The 24,008-nt window shown below is 40.3% G+C and overlaps 2 protein-coding genes across 2 annotated transcripts in view; one reads left to right on the top strand and one right to left on the bottom strand.

Moving 5' to 3' along the window:
- Positions 1–6,044: 6,044 nt before the first annotated feature.
- On the top strand, positions 6,045–14,576 carry LOC109481555 (pentraxin fusion protein-like). Its single transcript, XM_019784147.1, has 4 exons — positions 6,045–6,277; positions 7,980–8,215; positions 11,019–11,232; positions 13,266–14,576. Exons 1-4 carry the CDS (start codon positions 6,045–6,047, stop codon positions 13,570–13,572), a joined length of 990 nt encoding a protein of 329 aa, XP_019639706.1. The 3' UTR covers positions 13,573–14,576.
- Positions 14,577–14,880: 304 nt separating this feature from the next.
- LOC109481512 (WD repeat-containing protein on Y chromosome-like) overlaps positions 14,881–24,008 on the bottom strand; it is a 40,815-nt gene continuing 31,687 nt past the window's right edge. Inside the window, exons 20-27 of the mRNA XM_019784089.1 lie at positions 23,678–23,848; positions 22,900–22,946; positions 21,945–22,050; positions 19,941–20,021; positions 19,725–19,909; positions 18,142–18,253; positions 16,726–16,872; positions 14,881–15,983 (exon numbers count right to left, since the gene is read on the bottom strand). Coding sequence (XP_019639648.1) covers positions 15,732–15,983; positions 16,726–16,872; positions 18,142–18,253; positions 19,725–19,909; positions 19,941–20,021; positions 21,945–22,050; positions 22,900–22,946; positions 23,678–23,848 — 1,101 coding nt within the window. The 3' untranslated portion in view covers positions 14,881–15,731. The remainder of the gene's footprint in view (positions 15,984–16,725; positions 16,873–18,141; positions 18,254–19,724; positions 19,910–19,940; positions 20,022–21,944; positions 22,051–22,899; positions 22,947–23,677; positions 23,849–24,008) is intronic.

Here is a 24,008-nt window from a genome sequence, read left to right as displayed (position 1 = left end):
AATATGTCACATCAATTCCCCTCGCTTGATTACACATACATACCCTTATAAAATACATTATACATAATACATAATTACATGGTACATTATTGTCAAAAAGTAGAAAATCTCTAGGAGGAATTCAACAGGAATCTGTTTACTGCAGTCTCGAACTTAGTCATGTTAGGACTGTCAGGGAAAACCGAGGCTGGTAAGAGGTTCCACAGCCTGCTAGTCCTTGGTACATATGAGGACATGTGGAGCTGAGTGTTGGATCTTGGCACTTAAACAAAGTAACAATTTCAATGTTCTTTTATGTTTTGTAATTTGCAAGTAGCCTCCGGGCACAAATTTGCAATAAATCTTTCACAATAATCTTGAAGGGAGGGCAAAAATCTTAATTGCTCGCCACAGCAGGAGGACGACTGAACATGGCTGAAGACATCTCCACCGCTGACGTCACGCCAAGAGACAACACAAACGACGTCTCCGCGGGGACCGGTGTGACGCAGACACGTTCAGATGTTCGGACGGAGCTGAAGTTGGATCCACCTGCGGTTGTTTCACACGTGTTCCCGAACCCGATCTACATGGCAGGGTACAGCCCATCTGACAACGATGCAGGGTACAGCCCATCTGACAAGTCGATTCCTGTCAAAGATGACGCTAAAAGTCCCAAATTCCGACAGCGTTCAAGTACAGATCAGGACATGCCTGACTCTATGGACGCTGACAAGGATGAAGATCCCGCCATATCTACAGTACGCACGGGTGACCCTCGGCACGCTGACAAGGATGAACATCCCGCCATACCTACAGCACGCACGGGTGACCCTCGGCACGCTGACAAGGATGAAGATCCCGCCATACCTACAGCACGCACGGGACAGCAGCATCATCTACCCGGTACAGCTGAAGCTGCAGCTGACAACGGACAACCAATCATAATCGTCTGTGCTGATGTCGATTTCAGTCCAAGAACCGATGAAAATATATGCCGAGATGACATGGCGGCTTCGAAAACAGCTTCAGAAGAGGCGCAAACTTCAGACAACAATCCAGCCTCCCAGCAAAAGACCCTCAACCCAAATTCGATGTGCGTACCCGAAAACACTATCGTAAATAAGACATATCTCTCAAAAGCCATACAACAAATCAATTCTGAGTACGCGTTAAACACCAAGGGTCACAATTCCTGTGTCCAGTATGCAGCATCAACACTTACAACGGACAACGATGATAACGAAAAATACTTAGTCCCCCAAAGTCCCTCTGAGATTGAAGAACCAATGTACATCGCAGACGGCAGTACCGAAGAGGAGCCATATGCCGTCGCGTATGGGTGCCAGGATATGACGAATGGACCAGAAGACAACTCATCTGAACACGATGCTGACCAGGCGGCTCCTGTAAACGATAACGCTAACCAAGAAGGTTTCAAATCTGATTTTAAACGTCCTTCCGCTAACCTACCTGAAGAAGCCGGGCGCTCCTCAAATACAGCTCCGAGATCCGCAGAAAACGGTCTGAACTGGAACCCGACATACGTGCCGAACGCGCCGCAACACGCAGCAGACCGTGAGTTTTTTTCTTCAAATCTACTTTCATATTATATGTGACGTAAACTGTTATCATCTAAATTTTAAAAAAAACTGAAAAAAAATTACAAATGTGAAAATGTTGGCACATTGGTGCACCAAATCTGTAGTGATAGATAGCCAAAGAGACTCTATTTTCCTGTTGTACCTATCCAACCATTTCAAAGCCAACCCGAGGAACAAATAAGTCAGCAACACTATAATTGATAACATTATGACAAAATCCCTGAATGATTCTTATGTAACAGGCCTCTTTCTTACTGATATATCTGATCATTTTCCAATCTTTTATATTAAAAATTCGCTTACCAGAGATAAACTCAATTGAAATGAACGTACTCAACGTAGATTTAACAGTATTAACAAAAAGAAATTTGAAAGAATATTAAACGATGGAACTTGGGAGGACATGTATCAAAGTGCCGATGCTAATTCTGCTTTTACCTATTTCAGTAAAATCATTCATTCTCACTTCACGAAATGTTTTCCTCTACAGACATGTAAACAGAACCACAAATTGGAGAACAGCAAACCATGGTTTACCACTGGTCTGTTAAAATCGTTAACTAGAAAAACAAACTTTATAAGGCGTACATAAAGAGTCCAACTCCAACTACTTTAAACCGTTACAAAACTTAGAGAAACAAGTACAACTCCCTTATTCGTTTGTCTAAAAGGAAATATTACGATGAAAAGTTAAAATCCGCATCCTCGGATATATCTAAAACTTGGAAAATAATCAATGAACTTCTTAACAGAAAAAAACAAGTATTGTAATTTCTAATAAATTTCGAGGTGGAGAGTCATGCATAGATGATCCACAAGACATTGGTACTGAGTAATAGATTCAACGATTTTTTCACCAATATTGGGCCATCCCTTGCAAACAAAATCGAAAAGACTGATAGTTCCCCTTTGCAATATTTTGAATGTTCCTATCCACACATTAACTCTTTCGAAGAGCCAAATTCTACAGAGATTCACGATATTATCATAAATTTGAAAAATGCAGCTCCAGGTCATGACGAATTAAGTGCATCTTTGAAAAAGCAAAATGTCTCCTCCATTTTAGAACCAATTACTCATATTTTTAACCTTTCATTGTCAACTGGATCAGTACCAACAGAATTGAAAATGGCCAAAGTAATACCCCTATACAAAACCGGAGATCTAGACACATTTACAAACTACAGACCTATATCAATCCTTCCTACGTTTTCAAAAATTTTAGAAAAATTAGTTTACAAAAGAATTTCAAACCATTTAGAAACAAATAATATTCTTTATTCTCATCAATATGGATTTCGCAAAAAATATTCTACGTACATGCCCCTCTTATATTTAACCGACAAAATAACCGAAGCTCTAGAAAATAACGAATACACCGTAGGCATATTTCTTGATCTTTCAAAAGCATTTGATACCGTTGATCACAAAATATTACTTGACAAATTACATCAATACGGCTTACAAAACACAGTTCATGATTGGCTTAAAGACTACCTTTCAAACAGAAAACAATATGTTACCAATGGCATTTACAAATCACAACATAACTCGATAACATGTGGCGTTCCGCAAGGATCCATCCTGGGACCCCTACTTTTTCTAATCTATATAAACGATTTAGCACAAGTATTTCAGAAATTATTTACTCTTCTCTTTGCAGACGACACAAATCTATTCATGTCTCATAAGAATCTCGACACTTTAGTAACCACCATGAATGAAGAATTAGATAAAGTAAATAGGTGGTTTAAAACAAATTGTCTTTAAATGTTAAAAAAAACAAATTTAATAATATTTGCAGGTAAAAATAGAAAATATCCGAAGGAAAACGTGCAAATATTCATAAACAACAACCTTATTGCTCAAGTGACGCACACTCGTTTTCTAGAGTTTTAATAGATGCAAAATTAACATGGAAAAATTACATCGATCTTATTAGTAAAAAAATATCCAAGAACATAGATATTAGGTATTATACGGAAAGTAGGAAATCTTTTATCTCCTAAAACATTTATTACTCTCTATCTATCCTTACTTAAGTTATTGTAGTATTGTATGGGCAAGTACGTACACTACATCACTTAAACCGCTCTTTCTGCTTCAGAAACGATACATAAGAATAGCGTCTAAAATTTCATTTACTTTTCCTACGGCACCGTTGTTTAAAAAGCTCAAAATACTGACCATAAATGACATAAATAGACTACAAACCAGTCTTTTAATGTAAAAGATAATAAATAAATGTCCTTGCCTACCTGAAATCTTGCACGACACCTACACCTTCTTACTGAACTCAGATATCCACAACCACTTCACACGCCAATGCAATTATTTAAGGCCATCCAACGCGAAATCGAATCTACGTCAATTTACAATCACGTACAGGGGTCCAACAATTTGGAACAACCTAAGTAGAACTTTACAAATTAGTCCCTCCTTCACCATTTTCAAAAATCATACTAACGTAGCTTTCATAGATAACCCCACATATTCCTAATTTTTGTTTATGTTTCCTTGTTTACTACTCTCATTACTATTTTTCATTATTGTAGATAGTATTGTATCGTATTGCATTTTATTGTTTTGTTTATTTACCCGTTACCTAAGTTATTTCTTATTTATCCGATTGATTTGAATTGTTAATCACGTTATGAAAGGAGGCCTCCTCATAAGCATTTTATGCTTCCGGCCTCACTGCACTGTTACATTTCATTTATATTTTCTTGTATTTGTATTGTTACATTTTGTTTTAAAGTGCGAAATAAACTGAACTGAACGTAAGCCGTGCCGTTAAGGGCACATATACGGGGAAATGTGTGAAAAGAAACCCTATTACTCTGTTATCATCTATTTTTTTCAGGAGATGACACAGATCATTAATTAAAATAATAATATTTACCATCAACGTAATTCTAGGTCCTTAGTTTTTATTTGTTTTCCTCAAGTTCACTTTCCGCTTTGATTTTCTTTTCTTTTTGTATCTAAAGTTAGGTGATTTTCTTGTATTCAAAAATCAGTTGAAAGTCATCTCTTGCAAATACTAGATCTTCCCTCGTTATAAATTTTACATTATGTTTCCCTCACCCCGATGTTCCTATCCTCTGTATTTTCAGAGTGTACTTATGCCAGGGTTATCGCTGCAGTAGTAATGGCTACTTTGTTTGCGATATTGGCCTTTACCGGGGCCTCCTTATATTACTTCAACAACGTTGGGAACGTTCAAAAGGTAACACCACTTTTTATTAATAAACTTCGTTGTATATTTCTTTCTCACTGGATCCCTGGATTATGTTTTTCCATGTCTCTATATTTTGGCAATGTGAAGTGTGTATGTACAATGTATGTATGTATGTATGTATGTAATGTGAAATGCAATAATTAAAAAAAAAAACACTACTTTTCAGCTAATCCGTTTTCCATTCCGTTTCTAGCTGAAACGTTACACAACATGTATGCCTCTTGTAAACATGTTTTTATCACTTCAAGACGACAAGAATGTTACTAGTATTCTTTATTCCCATGAAAAATACAATGTGTACATCATTTGACACAAACATGAATAAGAAACAACTCAACTTCCGGGACTTCAAGGAACAATTCAAATGCTGTCTATAAGTCTTTCTTCATATCGTGCAAGGGAAATAACACCAGCTGTCAGCTGTCAAGGAGGTCATGTAACGAAACTCACCCATAAAATCAGCGAGCGCTACCAGATGGAGACGTGATTAGTGACTTTATCCCACTGGGACAGACCGAATACAACCATATGCACTAAACACAGTCTCACACACACGCACTCTTCCACGTTTACACTCGTCACAAGTTGTGTTATTGAGGTACTAAATAGGTAAATGCTCTCATATCTACAGCCGACACAAGCTGTGGACACTGCCTACACCGCTGGCTACCCTGCTGTGGACACCACTGGTCGTGCTGTTGTCACTGCATCATCAAATATCTCCTCCCAACCTCCCGACCTGATCGGACGTGAAGCGGAAGTGAGCACCAAAGCTGTGACTGCACCGACATCATCCATTCAGAAAGGTAGGGCAATTCAAAGCTGCATTATGTAACATTATGATGATGTAAAAATTTCTGAATTTTCTGGTCATGTCATTAAGTAAGTTGAACTAACCCTACTCCATTACAAATAAGTGCCATTCAGGAAATGGAGGGGACAAACTATGACGCCTTACGAATATGTTTGGAAGCTTGAAGTTGAAACACAGCTGCCAGATAGGCTGTTGTCTGATGACTCCTATCCCCTGTGTGCCTTGTGTGGGCTGTTTTGTAAAGTTGAAGTAAGTGGAAGTAAAATACAAACATGTATAATCACAAGAAAATTTTTTTTAAGATATTTCTACCCCTTGTGTGAAATCGGTACATAATGTCCATTTATCGCGATATTGTCTTTGCAAAGAAGCCAGAAATGTCGGTTGTCATCGATGTATAGAACATATGATAATGTTGATGACAGTCGTCTTGCCTGGAGCAGGTGTTCATGGCAATGTGGCGCTGGGGAGGCCGGCGTACCAAACCAGCTCCGGGGGCGGGGCTGCCGCCCTGGCGGTAGACGGGAACACCGCCACCGACTACTTCGCTCAGCCCGCTACCTGTACACACACGGCAAACCCGGCACCGCCAAACCCGAGCTGGTGGGTGGATCTTGGGCGATCGTATATGGCTGAAAGGTACGTGTATGTATTATGTATATTTGTCTTCGTCAGAAGGACTAAGAAATTGTCTCGCTAGATTGTGGGTGACTGCGGATTTAGCGGAATAACTCTTGAAGGCATTATTCCACGTCCATGATTTTTGTCAGGCAGATTAACGTTGTTGAGGGGAAAGTCAAGTGCAAGTTTGAGCTTCGTGGGGGGGGGGGTCCGTACGTCACTGCAGCGGGGTTTTTTTGTGTTTGTGGCTTGTGAGCAAAATAACTGAAGTATATTTAAATAGATTTTTTCATGATTTTTGGTAGGCAGGCCACCATTGTAGAGGCCAAGGTCAAGTTCGAAAACGGGCCTCGTGGGGGTCCCAATATCACTGCAGTGGATCCTTTGTGTAAGATATATAATGATTTACCCCCACCAACCTCTGCATTGATTCAGATGCGAGACAGCTGGTCTCCCCATCTGTTATCAATTGCTTACAATGTAGGGGCTGTTCTATAAATACTGTGGGGGAGGGAACGTTGGGCATGCCTCAGGCAGGTCATTCCCTAAATTGTAAGGCCAGACCAAGTAATTTTTATGGATGACGTCCACTGGAGACCTTAAATTTATTGCAAAAGCACCATAAAATACATGAACGGAATGGCCAAAAAAACTGATTAAGATGCTTAGATTTGGAGCATATTACTAACTGTGGAAAAGGTTAGGACACAAATTGAATAAAAGAACATAGTGTAACAACAAACGAAAACAACAATAAATCTCCCCCTGTTCTGATCCTTTCCTTTCATCACATTTTGCAACACTGTCGTGACACTCTGATCATAATACAGAAGCAGAATTTTTGGTAACATTTTTTCCAGTAACAGTCCAAAATCAAATAACTTAGGGGGGAGGGGCATAAAATGGTGACAGTGCATCTGTAAATCTGTGGCAAACCCTTTCGGGGTGTTCTGTAGAATTAAAAAAAAAGGAAAAAAAGGAGTACCGAGATTCCTTTGTACTCTAGACCAAATGTATTTCTAGTATTAAAAATGATCGTTTATCTTAGAACAATGTCCCTCTGACGAAGACATGAGATCTCCGACCTCTAGTTCCGAAAATAATTTCATCTGGTTGGTAAACGTAGAATTTTGAGGTTTTCATTTTTTTCACACAACCGGTAAGGTCTTTTTTACCTGCTTACGTTCCGATGTCTATCAGAAATGATAGACATCGAAACGCAAGCGGGTGACAGACATGGAAATGTAAGCAGGTGAGAGGCATCACCCGTAATGTAAAATATAATAACACCCCAATATCCTATATGTGTATATTTATATGTATGGGTAGAGATTACATTCTGGTAGAATCGTAGATTACTATAAAACAACGCTAAATAGCATAAGGCTCAAGATACTTTAACTTTACAGCTTTAAGATCCCAAGTGTTACAGGTTCTTCAGATCAAATAGTTAAGTACTTGAGTGGGGGGTAATATCTCTAACATACTCGCTGAGCAACTAAGATTTAATAGATCGCTCAACGAATGTCATAGATATGTTTTTGATGTCCTTAAAATCTTAACTTTTAACGTTATATCTTGTATCATATTCGAACAAAATAATGCAAGGATCACACAAATCCATTTTGGTTGCTCTAGCTGCCCAGTGGCACAGCCTATTAAAAGGGTGTCCATTCGAACACAAGCTCAATTGTCATTGTGACGTCTTCAATATCTACAGAGTGGTCATCTTCAACCGCCAGGACTGTTGTATGAAGCGACTCAACCCCTTCAACATCCACATCGGGGATTCCGACCAGGTCAGCGAGAACCCCAAGTGTGGAGGTGATCATCACATCAGCGCCCAGGAGCCGTCCATTACCATCTCCTGTCAGGGGATGAAGGGGCGGTATGTGGGCGTCCGTCTCCCCGGACCCTCCCGAGTGTTGACTCTGTGTGAAGTCCAAGTCTTTGCGGGTAGGTCTTGACTACATTCTCTTGGCATACTTATCCTCTTGATCCCCTTTGAGACATGAGGCCATGACTTTTTCTTTCCATCTCGGTCCGTCCATCATGGCTCCTTTTCACTGATAGCCAGAATAATCCCATGGACGGCAGGTCATCCGACACAGTCACTCACTCACTCACTCACTCACTCACTCAGTCCTCTTGCACAGTGTGCGTCGAGCCTACCAGGCGAACCAGCTCCCTCCATCTTTGTCCTGGGCGAGCCCCAGCGCTTCGACATCATCCGACACAGGTCTTCTCCAATGGGTTTTGGGTAATCTCCAAGCAGATCCATTTCGTTGGCAAGACAGTATCCATTAGCCAGAGAAGGTTGCCGGTCACCGACGGGAGGTTGCTGTAGCGACAAAAAACGGCCATATATAAAATTTAACGATCATTCCCCCACCACCTCTGCTTGGAGAGTAGGTTTTAGGTACCTCCTTTTAAAGTTTTTTCTTCCCAACAAACAGGTCTCCAGTTTAAGGCGGTTTTGGGTATTCTTGTGTCGTCCATTCATTATACATATTCAGTCTTCACATTATACATATTCAAGCCTTTCAGTCTTCACTTGAAAGTGATTTCTGTTGATCGTCTTCTAAAACCGGTTCTGTTATAGGTTTCCTCATTTGAAATCTTATCTGCCCAGAAGATGCGACAGATCTTACGTAGACAGCTGATCAAACGCGTCTTTGTTACCCTCCAGCTCTCTATACCATATAGCATATAGAACAACTGACATTACTCTATGACAAAATCTTTTTTTTTTTCAAATATATATTCCAACATCTAATCACAAGACGTGGTGACGGCACATTCAAGTTTTTTAAACTTATATTAATGCCGCCACCAACACAGGGGACAAAATACAAAACTCATTCTCACCTGAGCGAAGTGAGAAAAGTGAGATCGGTGGCATGTCAGGACTCGAACCCGGGACCTCTTGATTCCGAGTCGAGCACTCTGCCGCTACGCCACAAGACAAAATCATTAGTATTCGTTGTAGGGGCCATTATGTTACGTTACCTGGCTGTATGTGACGTATGGAATTAAACACGTACGATAAGATTCAGAATCTTCCCCCGAACAGAAGCCGACCAAGGGACTGAAGTTCGGGTTCAGTCTGTTCAGATTTAGGCCACACCTTCCTATACGAATCGAATCGAATTTGAGTTGAACTTGAGTCAAATTTGACTGCCTTATTGAAAAAATTGAAACATTAGAGTGGCACAGCCGAACAGTAGCCGACCTGGCCGAACACCAGCCAACCTTGCTGGTGTTCGGCAGTATTCAGGAGGCTATATTCGGATTTGTGTGACAGGAGCTTACGCACAGATGCGTTATGTTCAGACACGGCTTACTAAGGATCACTAAACCTTTTCTTCGCACTCCAACAGATAAATTAAACCTAGCAAAGTCAAGAAGGACTGTAGATAATTGTGGAACCCCAATAGTGATGAAATGTATTCTTCTTTTCACTTCATGTTTTCTCTTCTAAACATAGATAGATATCAGCCCTGTCGTGAGCCGTGTATGATTATAACCTTACACCGCCATGGTGTAACAACGATGACAGCTGTACTTATTATTAATTAGAAGAAACCTCAAACAGCAAGAGGTGGACAACACCACAGGCTATTCCCCATTTCACCGAAGTTTCTCCAAGGTATCCCCGAGGTAATATTGTTTATTTTTCTTCTTCTCCAAACACATTAAGTCAATGACCTGGACCAGACATCTGTCACCATGGTAACTGGTGCTGTAGCAGACACCCTGTGGTGTTCGGTTCCATTATGTAGCAGGACAGAAGTGGAGGGGCTGGTCACTATATCGTACATGTAAATGAATGTGTTTGAGAAAGAATAAACAGAACACTCATAATACCCGTTTGTTAGGTTAGACCATGTGAATGAAAACACCATGTATTTGCTTTGCAAGTTTGAACTTTCTACTTCACGTGAAAAGTACGTTTTCAAAATGTTGCTTCTCATTTGTAAAATCGGCACGTGTTTATTAGCCTGGTGTCCAGCATTGTTAGCTTTGGTCCGCTCCCCAAGATCCGCTCCCCGCCAACATTATTTGATCTTGGGGAGCGGCCCAAAGCTAACAAGGCTGGGACACCAGGCTACGTGTTTATGTCCATCTGACATAGTTCCTACTGGTACGAAGAAGTGGCGCCCTGACTGGCGTTGCGGTAAGTTGTGGCTTGCAGAAAACGGTCACCCCGCTCAGTGTGACCCTGACGGAGGAGCGCCGTGCTGCTCCAGGAGTAACTGGTGCGGCCACGGGCCTGACCACTGTGACTGCCGGGGTTGTGTCAACTACAGGAACATCAGGGGCCAAGGTCTGTAGCTGATTCAACATATGTGAAAGAACACTCACATGTGCTCACATGTGCACCAGTATGGAAACAACACATACTCACACACACATTCACCGCCACATATACAGACATATACGCGCACAGAGATACAGTTCACACACACATTCACACACACACAAATGCACACACACACACACACACACACACACATACACATTGCAAATACACACATTGCAAATACAGGCATGCATGCAAACATATACACACAAGCACGCGCAGAAATACACACCAACGGCTCTTATGTTCATTATGATAATGTGTTGTGTCGGTCAAATACAGTAAGACCCCTTTTGCGTAGTGTATAGCTGACATATTAAATATTAAAGTCAAGACAAAGAACGGTAAGACTCAGAAAGGTTCATGTTGATGTGACAGTGATATTCCTGATTTTAGGCCGTCCAGAGCCCTCCCGTACAGCAAGTTATAACGTCGCTCGGGGGAAGAATGCCTACCAAACAAGCACGCTGGTGGAAATGCGCGCGGTTGCCGGCCGTGCGGTAGATGGAAAAACCGATGCTGACTTCGACTCCCGGTCCTGTACACACACCAGGAATGAAGCTAACCCCAGTTGGTGGGTGGATCTCGGAGTGTCGTTTCACATTAAGACGTAAGTGTACTGATCTATCAGGTCCTGAAAGAAAACTTGTTGAAGCCTACACTGATAGGAAGAACTTTCCAATGCAATTTCATGGCAGCAAAACTGGATTTATTTTTTGCCCGTCAATCTTTTAATGTAGTAAGCTGAATCAATCCTATCTCGAAGCATACTGATATCTGTGAGGGAAAAATGCGATGTCGCTGATGGAAAATGGTTTCCTGCCTAGTAACTCAGGCCGGGTCTAGCTACTAGTATTTTTGGGCGGTACGCAGAGTATAAAGAGACGTCGACGCCTCACGTAGAATGTATCTTGCAATTGTTTTGTGGCTATAGTAAAAGTATGCCATGTGCCAAAAAACAGTTACTCAAGCAACTGGATATGATTTTGAAAACGTCAGACGTTTCAGCTAGTATCCACTAGCTTTCGTCAGTGACTGAGAGACCAGAGGGGAAAGCAGGCTTATATACACAACCTGTTGATTGATATGCAAATAAAGTGAAGACAAATTTTTGGAAGTCGAAAAAGGAACAAAAGTCAGACAAGTCAAGACAAGATGATGCAAATTAGTCTGAAAGCTCCTGTTATACAGGACAGGAGCTTAAGTGTTGTCTGTCCTCGGGGCTGGGAGTGCCATGCTCCCTTTCCTAGACACCAAAACTATCGTAGAGGAAGATGGTAACCTTCGTTTCGAAGTGTACAGGAAACCAACCCACACTGATCAGTACCTGGCTTTTGATTCCCACCACCCTTTGGAACACAAACTAGCAGTGATCAAAACTCTCTTCCATCGTGCAGACAACATTGTCACTTCAGACCAAGCCAAAACGGACGAACAAAGACACCTCCGAGGTGCCCTGGCTAAATGTGGCTACCAAAACTGGACTTTCAACAAAGCGCTCAAACCTTCAGATCAGTCTAAGAAAACCCAGAAGTGCAAACCATTGACCAACAAAAACAAGGCCAACATCACTATTCCGTATGTCCAAGGAGTATCTGAGAAACTCCGACGGATCTTCCAAAACTTCAACATAGCCACTAACTTCAAACCTCACTCAACCCTCAGACAAAGACTGGTACACCCTAAGGACCGACCTCACAAGGGTACCAAGGCGAATGTTATCTACAGACTCAAATGTGAGGAGCCCAATTGTAACAACACCTACATCGGAGAGACAAGTCGACCGCTTAAAGTAAGGTACAAAGAACATTGCCGACCTAGTGCCAACGGCTACTCCTCAGCTATTTTCCACCACCTACAACACAACCAGGGTCACTCTTTCAAACTCGAGTCCACGGATGTCTTAGACCGCGAAACACGCTGGTGGGAACGGGGTGTTAAAGAGGCAATATATGAAAGAATGTACAACCCCACCCTCAACAGGGAAGGGGGGCTACGGGTCGATCTTTCCGGCACTTGGGATTTGGCACTCCCAGCCCCGAGGACAGACAACACTTAAGCTCCTGTCCTGTATAACAGGAGCTTTCAGACTAATTTGCATCATCTTGTCTTGACTTGTCTGACTTTTGTTCCTTTTTCGACTTCCAAAAATTTGTCTTCACTTTATTTGCATATCAATCAACAGGTTGTGTATATAAGCCTGCTTTCCCCTCTGGTCTCTCAGTCACTGACGAAAGCTAGTGGATACTAGCTGAAACGTCTGACGTTTTCAAAATCATATCCAGTTGCTTGAGTAACTGTTTTTTGGCATATCGTATTACCTGGATGTCTAACCTTCATCGACGTAAAGTATGCCATGGTCTAACATATTCCCTCATCCAGAATATTTCGGCGTTTTAGGCGTTACGTACATGTACGTCCTAATGTTACATGTTGTACATCATGCAGCTATAATATTATTCAGGGTGATATATAATAAATTATTACATTTACATAGCAAATTCAGATACCACAACCGCATCTTTCAAAGTTTCAAGTTAAATACGATGTTGAGGAAATTTTATTCAAGGTCCCACGATCAGACATTGGGGATCCTCGTCCTATCCGAGCATTGATAAAACCCTATGTCTTCAACATCTACAGAGTTGTGATCTTCAACCGCCAGGACTGTTGTCAGGAGCGACTCAACCCCTTCAACATCCACATCGGGGATTCCGACCAGGTCAACGAGAATCCCAGGTGTGGCGGTGACCATCACATCGGCACGGACCGGCCGTCCATTACCGTCTCCTGTCAGGGGATGAGGGGGCGGTATGTGGGCGTCCGTCTCCCCGGACCCTCGCGAACCCTGAGCCTGTGCGAAGTCCGAGTCTTTTCAGACAGTGCTCATGCATTTACCCACTGCCGTAAAGTGTGCAGCAAGATGAGCTGCTTAAACCTCCATTGCTAATGTCCAATACACGGCTTAACTTATCATTGTTTACTTTTTGCACATAAAGCAAGAGAAATTGTAGTAAATAATAAGAACGTGTCGGAGAAACCAGAAACCAAACAGATCTATGTAGGGTTTTCCAATAATTACTTGGTGAGTTACTGCTAATTCTACTACATTATATCACTATCGATACACAAGAAAATGGGAAAAACCGACGAACTTGCAATTGCTATCTTATGAAATTATAATACAATCAGATAACATAACTATTATAAAAATTATCAGAAATAAAGAAAATGAATATGTATATAGAAGACATGCATTAGGACAATTAGCAAAGAATAATCAAACCTAGTACATTGTACCTCACGTACTGTACTACTGGTGACGTGGCCCATTTAATATCAATTTCATCTAGATTTGTTTCTGCGCTTGCGCTCATGCTTATTTTGCATAATTTATTCGTGCATGTTTTTGGCATAGAAATTGTGATGTGTGTTGTGCGTATACAGGAATATTTCATACGCTTAAATTACGATATACGCGTCTAATAAATGTAATTTAAAGTAATATTTTATACAGGGAACTTCATTTACTATATCAATCTTTCTGCCACTTATGTTTTCATCCATACTATACATAGTCACGTTTCGTGTCTTCTTTAGTTGAAAGTTTAATTTGGACTTTTTTTACACTACGTTACTTGAGAATAAAAAAGACGATCACAAACATTTTGTCATTGACATCAATGTGGGCAACACGCAAATATGATAAACCACGCAATTAAAAGACCATGGGAGTAAGTCCAGAAACTGAATCAATAAGAAATTCTGACATTTTTGACGATGCTAACTAAAAATATTGTATGGAAACAAAGCTGATCACCAGATGTAGATGATGCAGATGTAAACACATTGAACACTTAAATAACACATCAAATTTGTCATCAGTTGAACAAGGATTCAGAATTGCCCAGCCTCATGTAGTAGATTCTTATGTCCAGTTCTTATCTCAATTTATGGTCCATTAATAATTGGTTATACGTATACCATTATGTGACTCTAGGTTTTACTTTATTTCAATTTTGATCAAGTTTGATTAGTATAGAGGAGGGCATATTATAAGCTGTATATGCTTTTTCTCTCCTACTGCACCTGTTTTATCTATTGGTTACTGTGTTATGTATGTGTGCTTTGTTGTTGTGCAAATAAATAAACGAATAAAAATTATTCTGACATCATTCTGAATCAGCTATTAATAGCTTTATTGGTTTCATCAAAAGTGTGACCAAATTCCAAAGAGCTGCAATTTGCATGTGAAAATATATGCTCATAATATCATACAATCTTTTCAGGATTTAATATCATACAATATTTTCAAGATTTTAGCTTACTGTATAACATCCTTGGCACTTTGTGTCATGAATATTAATATTGCAAATACAAAGATATATAAAATACAAAGTATTCTGAAACTATACAAGGTACAGTGCATAAATCATTTGCAACTTTGAAAGCCAGTAAGTCACACTTAAACGCCACAGCTAAATATACAATAAATGCCTACACCCCTGAGGCATTGCCAAAAAATTGTACCTTTGCTGTGACACATTAGTCAGAGAAATCCAGACCAGCTGACAACATTTCTAGTCCAATCAAATTACTGTACAAGATAATTACATTCAACAGTCTCAGAGTTCCTAAGAATGATACATGTGAGAAGCAATGATACTTGTCCAACATATATACAGTCAGGCTATCATCACAGAATGTAAATCTACAATTATTACCATCTACATTTGTACATGTGGCCATTGCAACTCATTAAATTATGCTAAAGGATAGCTGGATGGTACAGATACATGTAGAAAGGTAAAAAAGGGGTTAAGGTATTCCCATAGCCTTTTTGAGACTGCAGGGGCAGTGAGTTGTTATCCGCTGTATTTAGGGAATTGTATTGGAAGGAGGAGCCCATCCTCTTATTCCACTGCCTTTTTACACCTGGATGGAGTGAGGAAAGTCATGTAAAGTGCCTTTCACAAGGAAACAAGATTGATGACATGAAAGGATTCAAACAGAGGACCTCTGGGTTCTGGGACATCATGTAAAAGGCAAACCTACTTGTAATAATGTGACTATGGATTTTCAACCCATTCAATCAGTTTTTGGTTTATTTCATTTCACACTCTTAATAGCAGGCAACTTGTTAAGTTTGTTGAAAGCTGACACCTTCCTCCCGGCAGTCCACTTTTTACTCCCCTGGGACACGGAGGATCTGTCGGCGGACTCGTGATCGTTGTCGTCTGGAACAGGAGTCGCGGCGAGCGGAAGGTCGCCCAGCTCTGACTCGGTGGTGGCAGCCATGCCCCGACTCACCATGCGGGGGCTCATGGGAAGGCTGGAGGGGAGGTACACCTGCTGCAGTTCCTGGTGGTGCAGACAGGGGGAAACTTGTCAGGCATCAGCAAAATCACATATTGATAAAACAAAAGCAGTTTATCATACTTCATGATATAATGTACATTTGAGTGTTACATTTATCAAACTGTGGGGATATTGGAATTCTGTATGATAAAACTGCAAAATAATACAAAGAAACACACTGTCTCTTAGGTCTCTGCAGACCTGACTATTTTGGCCAACTCTGACACTCATCAGTGTCCACAGCAGATTTCCTCTAAAAATTTAAACTGATTTAAAGGCATCTAATACAATTTCTGTGTGGGAAGACTGTAATTTGAAAGTCAGTTTTTTGATCATTCTTTTAATGTAGTCAGTTGAATCAACCCTATCCCATTAGAGCACACTGATATCTGTGAGGCAAAAATGCAGCATCGCTGGTAGATAGAAAATGCTTGCTTACTTTGTATCATCCCGACTGGTTCTAGCTATTATGGGTGGTACCCAAAAATAAACAAATGCTTCACATTGTTTTGGGACTAATTCAAACACTTCAAGTATGATGGTGAAAATGTACTAAGAAATGGCAGCAAATGTCAATATTGGACAGATTTCCACATCCAAAATATTATTTTCTTTTATTTGCCGCCCTGAAATCGCATAGGATGCCTTCAATAGAGAAGAAATTGATTCCACTGTCATGTCATTTCTCTAGACGCAATACCCTGTGAGGGGCTGTGTCCAGTAATATAGATGTAGATGTCCTTACCGGCATGGACAGAGCCTGGAAAGGTGAACACTGGGTACCCAGTGGTGCTGTAGCCTTCACATTGATGTCTCCATAATGACTCCTTCTCTCCTGACGGGTGAAGATCTTTCGATGCAGATTCTCCTCCACACGATGACCTAACAATGTCTGAGTGGGAAGACGACCATGTTATTGTCATACATTGTATCTTGACCACATTGTACATACATTGTATCTTGACCACATTGTACATACATTGTATCTTGACCACATGGCACAGGGTCAAAAAGAATGAGGGCAGTATAATGTAAAATTTAAGGTGTATTTTGTTACCTTTGCCTGGTTTTTGGTAGCATTTGTATGTATGTCTGGATGCGGTTCAGCATGATAACTTGTCAAGAAGCTATGGAATAAATGGGTAGAGTTGGCATCCCCTGTCATCTTTCCTTGGTACTGCAGCAGAAGAACTTCCCTTTTTGGTATCACATCTTTTGAACATGCTTGGGTCATGACTTAAGTTTGGACCTCCTAGCCTTTTTTGCAGGGGCCAATTTTGATTGTGACTTTTGGACGCCACTTTGGGCTCCTTTTCCTGCAAAGAAGCAGCCATGCTAGTTAGTTGACTATCTTCTTAAGTCTAAAGAAAATTAACGATAACTGCAGTTCCAAAAAAAGTTGTTAGAAGGACCAAAAGGCCTTCTCCATGGAATACGTAACTGGACCAGCATTTGTCAAAATCCAGTTGCAGTTTTTTTAGGACACTCTATGCACCAACTAACAAAGACATCCTATTGTAGGTGGTAACGAGCATTGCATCATTTGTGACAACAACCTTTTTGCAGCAAGAGGAGTTTACCAAACCAGTGTTCTAGCCAGCCTGAATTTTTTTCAGTCAACTCCATTTTGTTAGACGTAACATCGTGAGGTGTGACAATCCATGCAAGGGGGATGTTGGGGCATTCTACTATGGGAAAATTTTGAAATCTTGGCCCTCTTGAATGCTATTTGTTGCATTTTGAGGGGCAAATTTGGCTGTAGACTAATCTTAGTTAAATGACATCTCTTTCTATAACATCCGTGTCCATAATATCGCCAGGGTCCATAATATCGCCACCTTGAGAAAAAGTGTGCTTTAAGCTATTTTTACTGCAACATACTTTTGGTATGCACTCCTGCACACCTCAAATGTACATACATGTACCTTAAGGGTATGTTGCAGTAAAAATATCTTTAAGCACACTTTTTCTCAAGGTGGCGATAATATGGACCCTGGTGATATTATGGACACGGATGTTACCTTTATACACGGATTTTTTTTTATCAAAGATGATGAATTGGGCAAAACTATCATTAGCGGATGAATTCCATCAAATGACAGAAAGACAGACATGGCTAGAACACAGTACCAAACACAATTATACATGCAAGAGTACACACCTTTGGCATAGTAAAGGACTGGGATCTGGTCATGTACTTTAAGGTGCTGAAGGTGTGAGCTCGGCCACGCAGACCTCTCACTGCAACGTCATCACTCTGACTGGTCAGTAATCTGAGGAAATATAACACATCAAACAGCACATTAGGCTTTGGTGGTTGGGTATGTGTCATTGTTGAGATTATGTTTACTATCTCTAAAAACATGCAGTGTTGGGACAACATTAGTATCAAACTAGAGTTCCCCGATCTCATACCTTCGCCAAATGATGTTAAACTTTATGACTGACAAAGTTTAGATTAGATTATTCCATCCTGATTTAAGAAATAGGAACCTAATTTTCATTAATTATATCATTTTATCATAATCTCAGCCAAAAGACAGTCTTATATTAACAAAGAATGCATTCTAGCATTTCCTAATAAATTATGCAAATGAGGTCCTGATTTGAATAAATTATGTTCAATGATGTTCATCTCAATTTAAATTTCAAATACCACAAGTATGAAATTCCAGGCAGTTATCATTGCATAATTATAAAATTTTCTCATTTAATTATGCAAATTAAGTCATTATTAACATAATCAACATCTTCCTGTGTTTCTCTCGTTGTCAATTACCAATGTCACAAGCTTCAATTGTCCTATCATGGAATGCAGCTGATTTATAGAATTTCCCCATAAATTATGCAAATTACATCCATATTTGCATAATTGTCACATAATTATATTAAGCATCACGTAAGCTACCTACATACCAAAAATCATGACGATTCGTCAACCGGTTCTTGAGTTATCCCCTTTTGAATATTTTCAAGAATTTATTCCTGCAGTTCCAGAGCAAGCCGCTAGGGGGCCTAAACTCACGTCACTTCTTTCCCAGCACAAGAGCTACCTACCATCTAAATTTCATCACCATAGCATGTCTAGATCATGAGATATCAAAACCGGAAGTTCAGCTGCAGTACCATAACAAGCCGCTAGGGGGTCCAAAATCTAATCATTTTGAGGTCTCATCAAGACCTACCCACCTACCAAGTATCAAGACAATCCATAAAGGCCTTCTCAAGTTATCGTGTTTACAGACAGACACACACACACACACACACACACACACACACACACATACACGAACGCCCCTGAAAACATAACCTTCTTGGCGAAGGTAATAAGAGTGATGTAAGAACTCATTATGAAGCAAGTTTAAACTGCAATTTCTGACAGAAACTGGATTTTTAACTACAATCTTTGTCAAAGAATGAACAATCCACCACTTCTGTGACGTCATGTGTATGCAGATGACACACGTACATGTACAACCATCCCTCAACAAAGACGGGGGGCGCCATAGACTTTCTGCAACATATGATCCACTGCTCATCAAGTCATGTGTGTGATCTGAATAGTAACATGACGTCACAGAAGCGGTGGATTGCTCATTCCTTGACAAAAACTGGGGTTGTACAGTTGAAAATTTAGGTAAGTCCAATTTCTTGTTTGATATTACAGTTTAAACTTCCTTCATGACTTCTACCAAGTTGAACAATGATGAACTTAAAGACATTGTAAGAACTTGTATAGATAACCTTTTGACAGGCTGTGCAGTAGCAGGAAGTCCTCTGGACACAGGCAGGACTGGCAGCTGTGCCACGTCATCCCCCTCCTCCTCCTCCTCTGCCTCTCTCTCCTCATCATCAACAAACATCAGCTCTGTCTCCTCCACTCCACTCTCATCCTTACCAGCTTCTGTAGCTTCTACTGATGGTCTTACCTGTTAACAATAGAATAATAATAATAATAACATCATCAACAAACATCAACTCTGTCTCCTCCACTCCACTCTCATCCTTACCAGCTTCTGTAGCTTCTACTGATGGTCTTACCTGTTAACAATAGAATAATAATCAATAACATCATCAACAAACATCAGCTCTGTCTCCTCCACTCCACTCTCATCCTTACCAGCTTCTGTAGCTTCTTCTGATGGTCTTACCTGTTAACAATAGTATTATTATTATAATAATAATATCTGTATCTGTATAGCCGGTATAACCAAACATCAGCTCTGTCTCCACCACTCCACTCTCATCCTTACCAGCTTCTGTAGCTTCTTCTGATGGTCTTACCTGTTAACAATAGTATTATTATTATAATAATAATATCTGTATCTGTATAGCCGGTATAACCAAACATCAACTCTGTCTCCATGACCACTCTCATCTTTACCAGCTTCTGTATCTTCTACTGCTGCTCTTACCTGTTAATGATAGAATAATGTTTTATTGCAAATTATCATATAGCCGGACGGCGTGGACCAATCAGAGGCCCGGATACCCGTGCTGTTATTTCCCGATAACAGCACATGTGGTGTTATGGCGGAATAACAGCACATGTCGTGTTATGGCTGATACCATTATGTTATAGGGTATAGGGGCATGCGACTCTTTCTGTAAACCTTTGTAGCCTTTTTTCTGTCCAATAAACTTTTTTTGTTTAGCTTCATTTAAACTACAATTTGCATTAAATGAAATTATCCATATTTGTTTTAAAGCGTATAATATATTCGAATGTATTTTATGTATGTATATATATTAAAGCTGTTGTATTTCAAACAGGAATTGTGTTGATTGACAGTTTGGATAGGCTATATGATAATAATTTTAATGCACTGCCTTTTCCTCGTTGTATATGGTGTCATAACTGCATGGGCAGCTGCCATAACCACCTCATAAACCACCTCGTTCGCTTCGCTCACACGGTGGTTTATTCGGTGGTTATGGCAGCTGCTCATGCAGTTATGACACCATATACAACTCGGGGCAGTGCATTAACCCTTTATTCATACCCGAGGGCTAATTGCAGGAAAAGAAGAAACATATGGTATAAAAAACAGACAATTAGCACACATAGAACTACTGATAACTACTAAGAAACTACTAGTAAAAACTTCTTTTTTTAAGACAGAGGAAGATGAAGAATCCCACTTTTTCAGTAATTTGTGGGTTTTCAGATGTTAAGAGGAGAGTGGTTTTCTTTTCATTTTTATATGTGTGAAGGTTTGGGTAGAATTTGGAGGCTACGTCAAAGACTTCGTTTCGTTCATTGCTATAGAGGGCACAATTTGAGATAATAATATTTATATCATACCCGGGCCGCGGCCGGAGGGCGATCCGACCCGCGGTCGGGCCGATACCTCTGGCGATGCGGAATACCCCGTGTTGTATTCTATACGTATGATGTATTTGAGATATCAATATGTACAATTTGAGATAACAAATTAAATATGTATTAAATATTGTACAATGACCTGGGTACTAAAGAGTTATGAGAGGCCAGGAGGAGATGAGTCTCACTTGGGAATTGAAGAAGGACAGAAGACAGGAACACTGGACAGAAGAGAGTGGACGTAGAAAACAGTGTGGCCCGCATTGTCGACAGATGTGAGCGGCAATAATGATGACGATGATGGAATACATGTATTGCACAGGAAAGGCAGTGGAGGATGAAATGCACTTTATTTGCCATTGCCCTCAATACAGCACTGAAAAGTTATTCCAAGCTCGTCATAATCTCACCCAGCTTTATCTCTGCTCTCCATTCTAGCAAAAAACTACATTTCTATTAACACTTCCCAACACACACACACATACACACACACACACACACACACACACACACACACACACACACACACACACACACACACACACACACATACAACCACACACACACGCACACACACACGCACACACCACACACGCACACACACACACGCACGCACACACACTGTAATAAAGTTGTCTTACAGTTGTCTCTGAGTCGTTTTTTTCCCCGCTGACTTCTTGAGCCACAGGGTCTGATGTATCCTCTTCAGGAGGTGTGTGTTCTGTGTCAGATGTCAGCCAAGGATTGCTGTGGGGATGTACATCTTTAGTTAGTCACAAACTCAATGAATGAAGTGCAAATGAAACCATTCACCAATAATACAAAAAAAAATTGACTCACTGGAATTTTTGACCCAACAAACACAACTTTTCTGCATGTGTGACGTCAGCACTGGGTTAATGTTCGTCGAATGTTGGTATCATCATGGTACAGTTTAATTTTGACTATTTACCAACTTTGACAAACTTTTACGCTAAGATTCTGAGCTGTATTTTGTTCCGAGTCTATAGGCAAATATGATTGCACATGCATGTTTAAAGGAGTGCCTAACCCCAGCATAAAAATTATCTGAAGAAATTAACCTTTTACAACATGCCATGCTACATGCAAGTGACTTGGGCAACAGAACATGTAACGTTGTTATCACATGAATAAGTCCAGTGTAGCTGGGGATAGGCTCATACATTTTAATAAACATACATCATTTGTTGGAATCACTTCGTTGATTTTGGTCAGTTTTCTTTTGGTCAATTGTGAAATGAAAGACACACATCTATTATCTCCTGAGTAGCATGCTATAAGCTAGTCAGAAAAATCTAAAAAAAACACTAACTCACTGACTAAATGTTTGTATGAAAATGTCTGCCCTGTCTGTACATGTGAAAACAAGGCCGTTATGTTGTGGATTGCTGACAAATAGCAAGGTTCTGATGTGGGTTATCAGCAGTAGGACTGCCATGACTTAAGCACCACACAGTTAACCAAAAAGCCACAACAGTGATGCCAAACAGTCAATTTGAATGCATTAAAGTCAACAGGAACTGTAAAGTACTAAAAAAATGAGAAGCTCCCATATCATAGCTGTGACCAACTCACTTTGGATACTCGTATGTTGAAGGTCTCTTCAAGTTCCACTTCTTCTCCTGGAAGAAAAAGAAGGATTGCGATGTTTGTTACCAGCACATTTCTTAGCTAAAGGTGATGCATGTTAGTTGTACAATACATAAAATCTCTTTTGAGGTACTGTCTTGGAAAAATAAACTTGAAGAAAATATTGTCAGTTAAGCAATAGATTCTGCATTCATACTGGTGTTTCTATTCCTTTCCCTGGCTTCAAGTTATTTTGTATGGAACATTGTGGCTAACCTAGGTTTTTTAACCCATTCATCTCGTGTTGATATTTTGAATGAATGTGTATTTTCATGTATCCTATTGCATGCAAGATGATGTTGATCCCATTGTGTGACTTTGCGTTTATCTTGTGATAGTAAAATATCTACATTGTACGTCAATAAGAGAAAAGTAGTCAACAAGTAACTAAGTTGCAAATAGTATTAAAAAAAAAAAAACTAAGTTGCAAATAAGCCAGAGATGTTGCAACTGTCTTACTCAAACACATTCATAATAATTATATGGTGACCAGCCCGCGGATGACCAGCCCCTCCAAGTCTGTTCTGCCAATTGCTACATAATGAAATCCAACACTATAGGGTACAAAGGTGTATCTGCTACAGCACCTGTTACCATGGTGACAGCTATCAGGCCTAGGAATCATAGTACAGTGTACATGACTGAAGTTTCCTACATGTATGAGTTTGTATGCTGTGATACATTTGACAATGTACATGTATGTAAGCATGAAACAAAGAATGACCTGTCCAAATGTTCCCACATAGTGTCCCTCCATGGTCCACAGCCGTGCTGTCTTGTCAGTCCCCGCACTCACAACAAACGGGCGCTCCTCATGATCCACATACTCCACACTCACTACAGCACTGTGGTGGGCTCGCCAGTACGCTAACCGTGGGGGACGATACTTTACTCTCTGCGGAAGGAGACAAAACATTGTTGAAAGATACGTTGGTGAAGGTTACTCATCCAGGAATACGATAAATTGATAAAGCCGTTAAGTCTTTTCTAACTGGATAATTGAAAGTTTAATGTGTAAACGTTTCAAGTACCATCCGGTACTCTTCATCAGTACA

Source organism: Branchiostoma belcheri, unplaced genomic scaffold (genome assembly GCF_001625305.1).
Source record: "Branchiostoma belcheri isolate BF01 breed outbred unplaced genomic scaffold, Haploidv18h27 scaffold56, whole genome shotgun sequence".
Lineage (NCBI taxonomy): Eukaryota > Metazoa > Chordata > Leptocardii > Amphioxiformes > Branchiostomatidae > Branchiostoma > Branchiostoma belcheri.
Note: the sequence above shows the minus strand (reverse complement) of the source record. Positions and strands in the feature narration are given on the sequence as shown.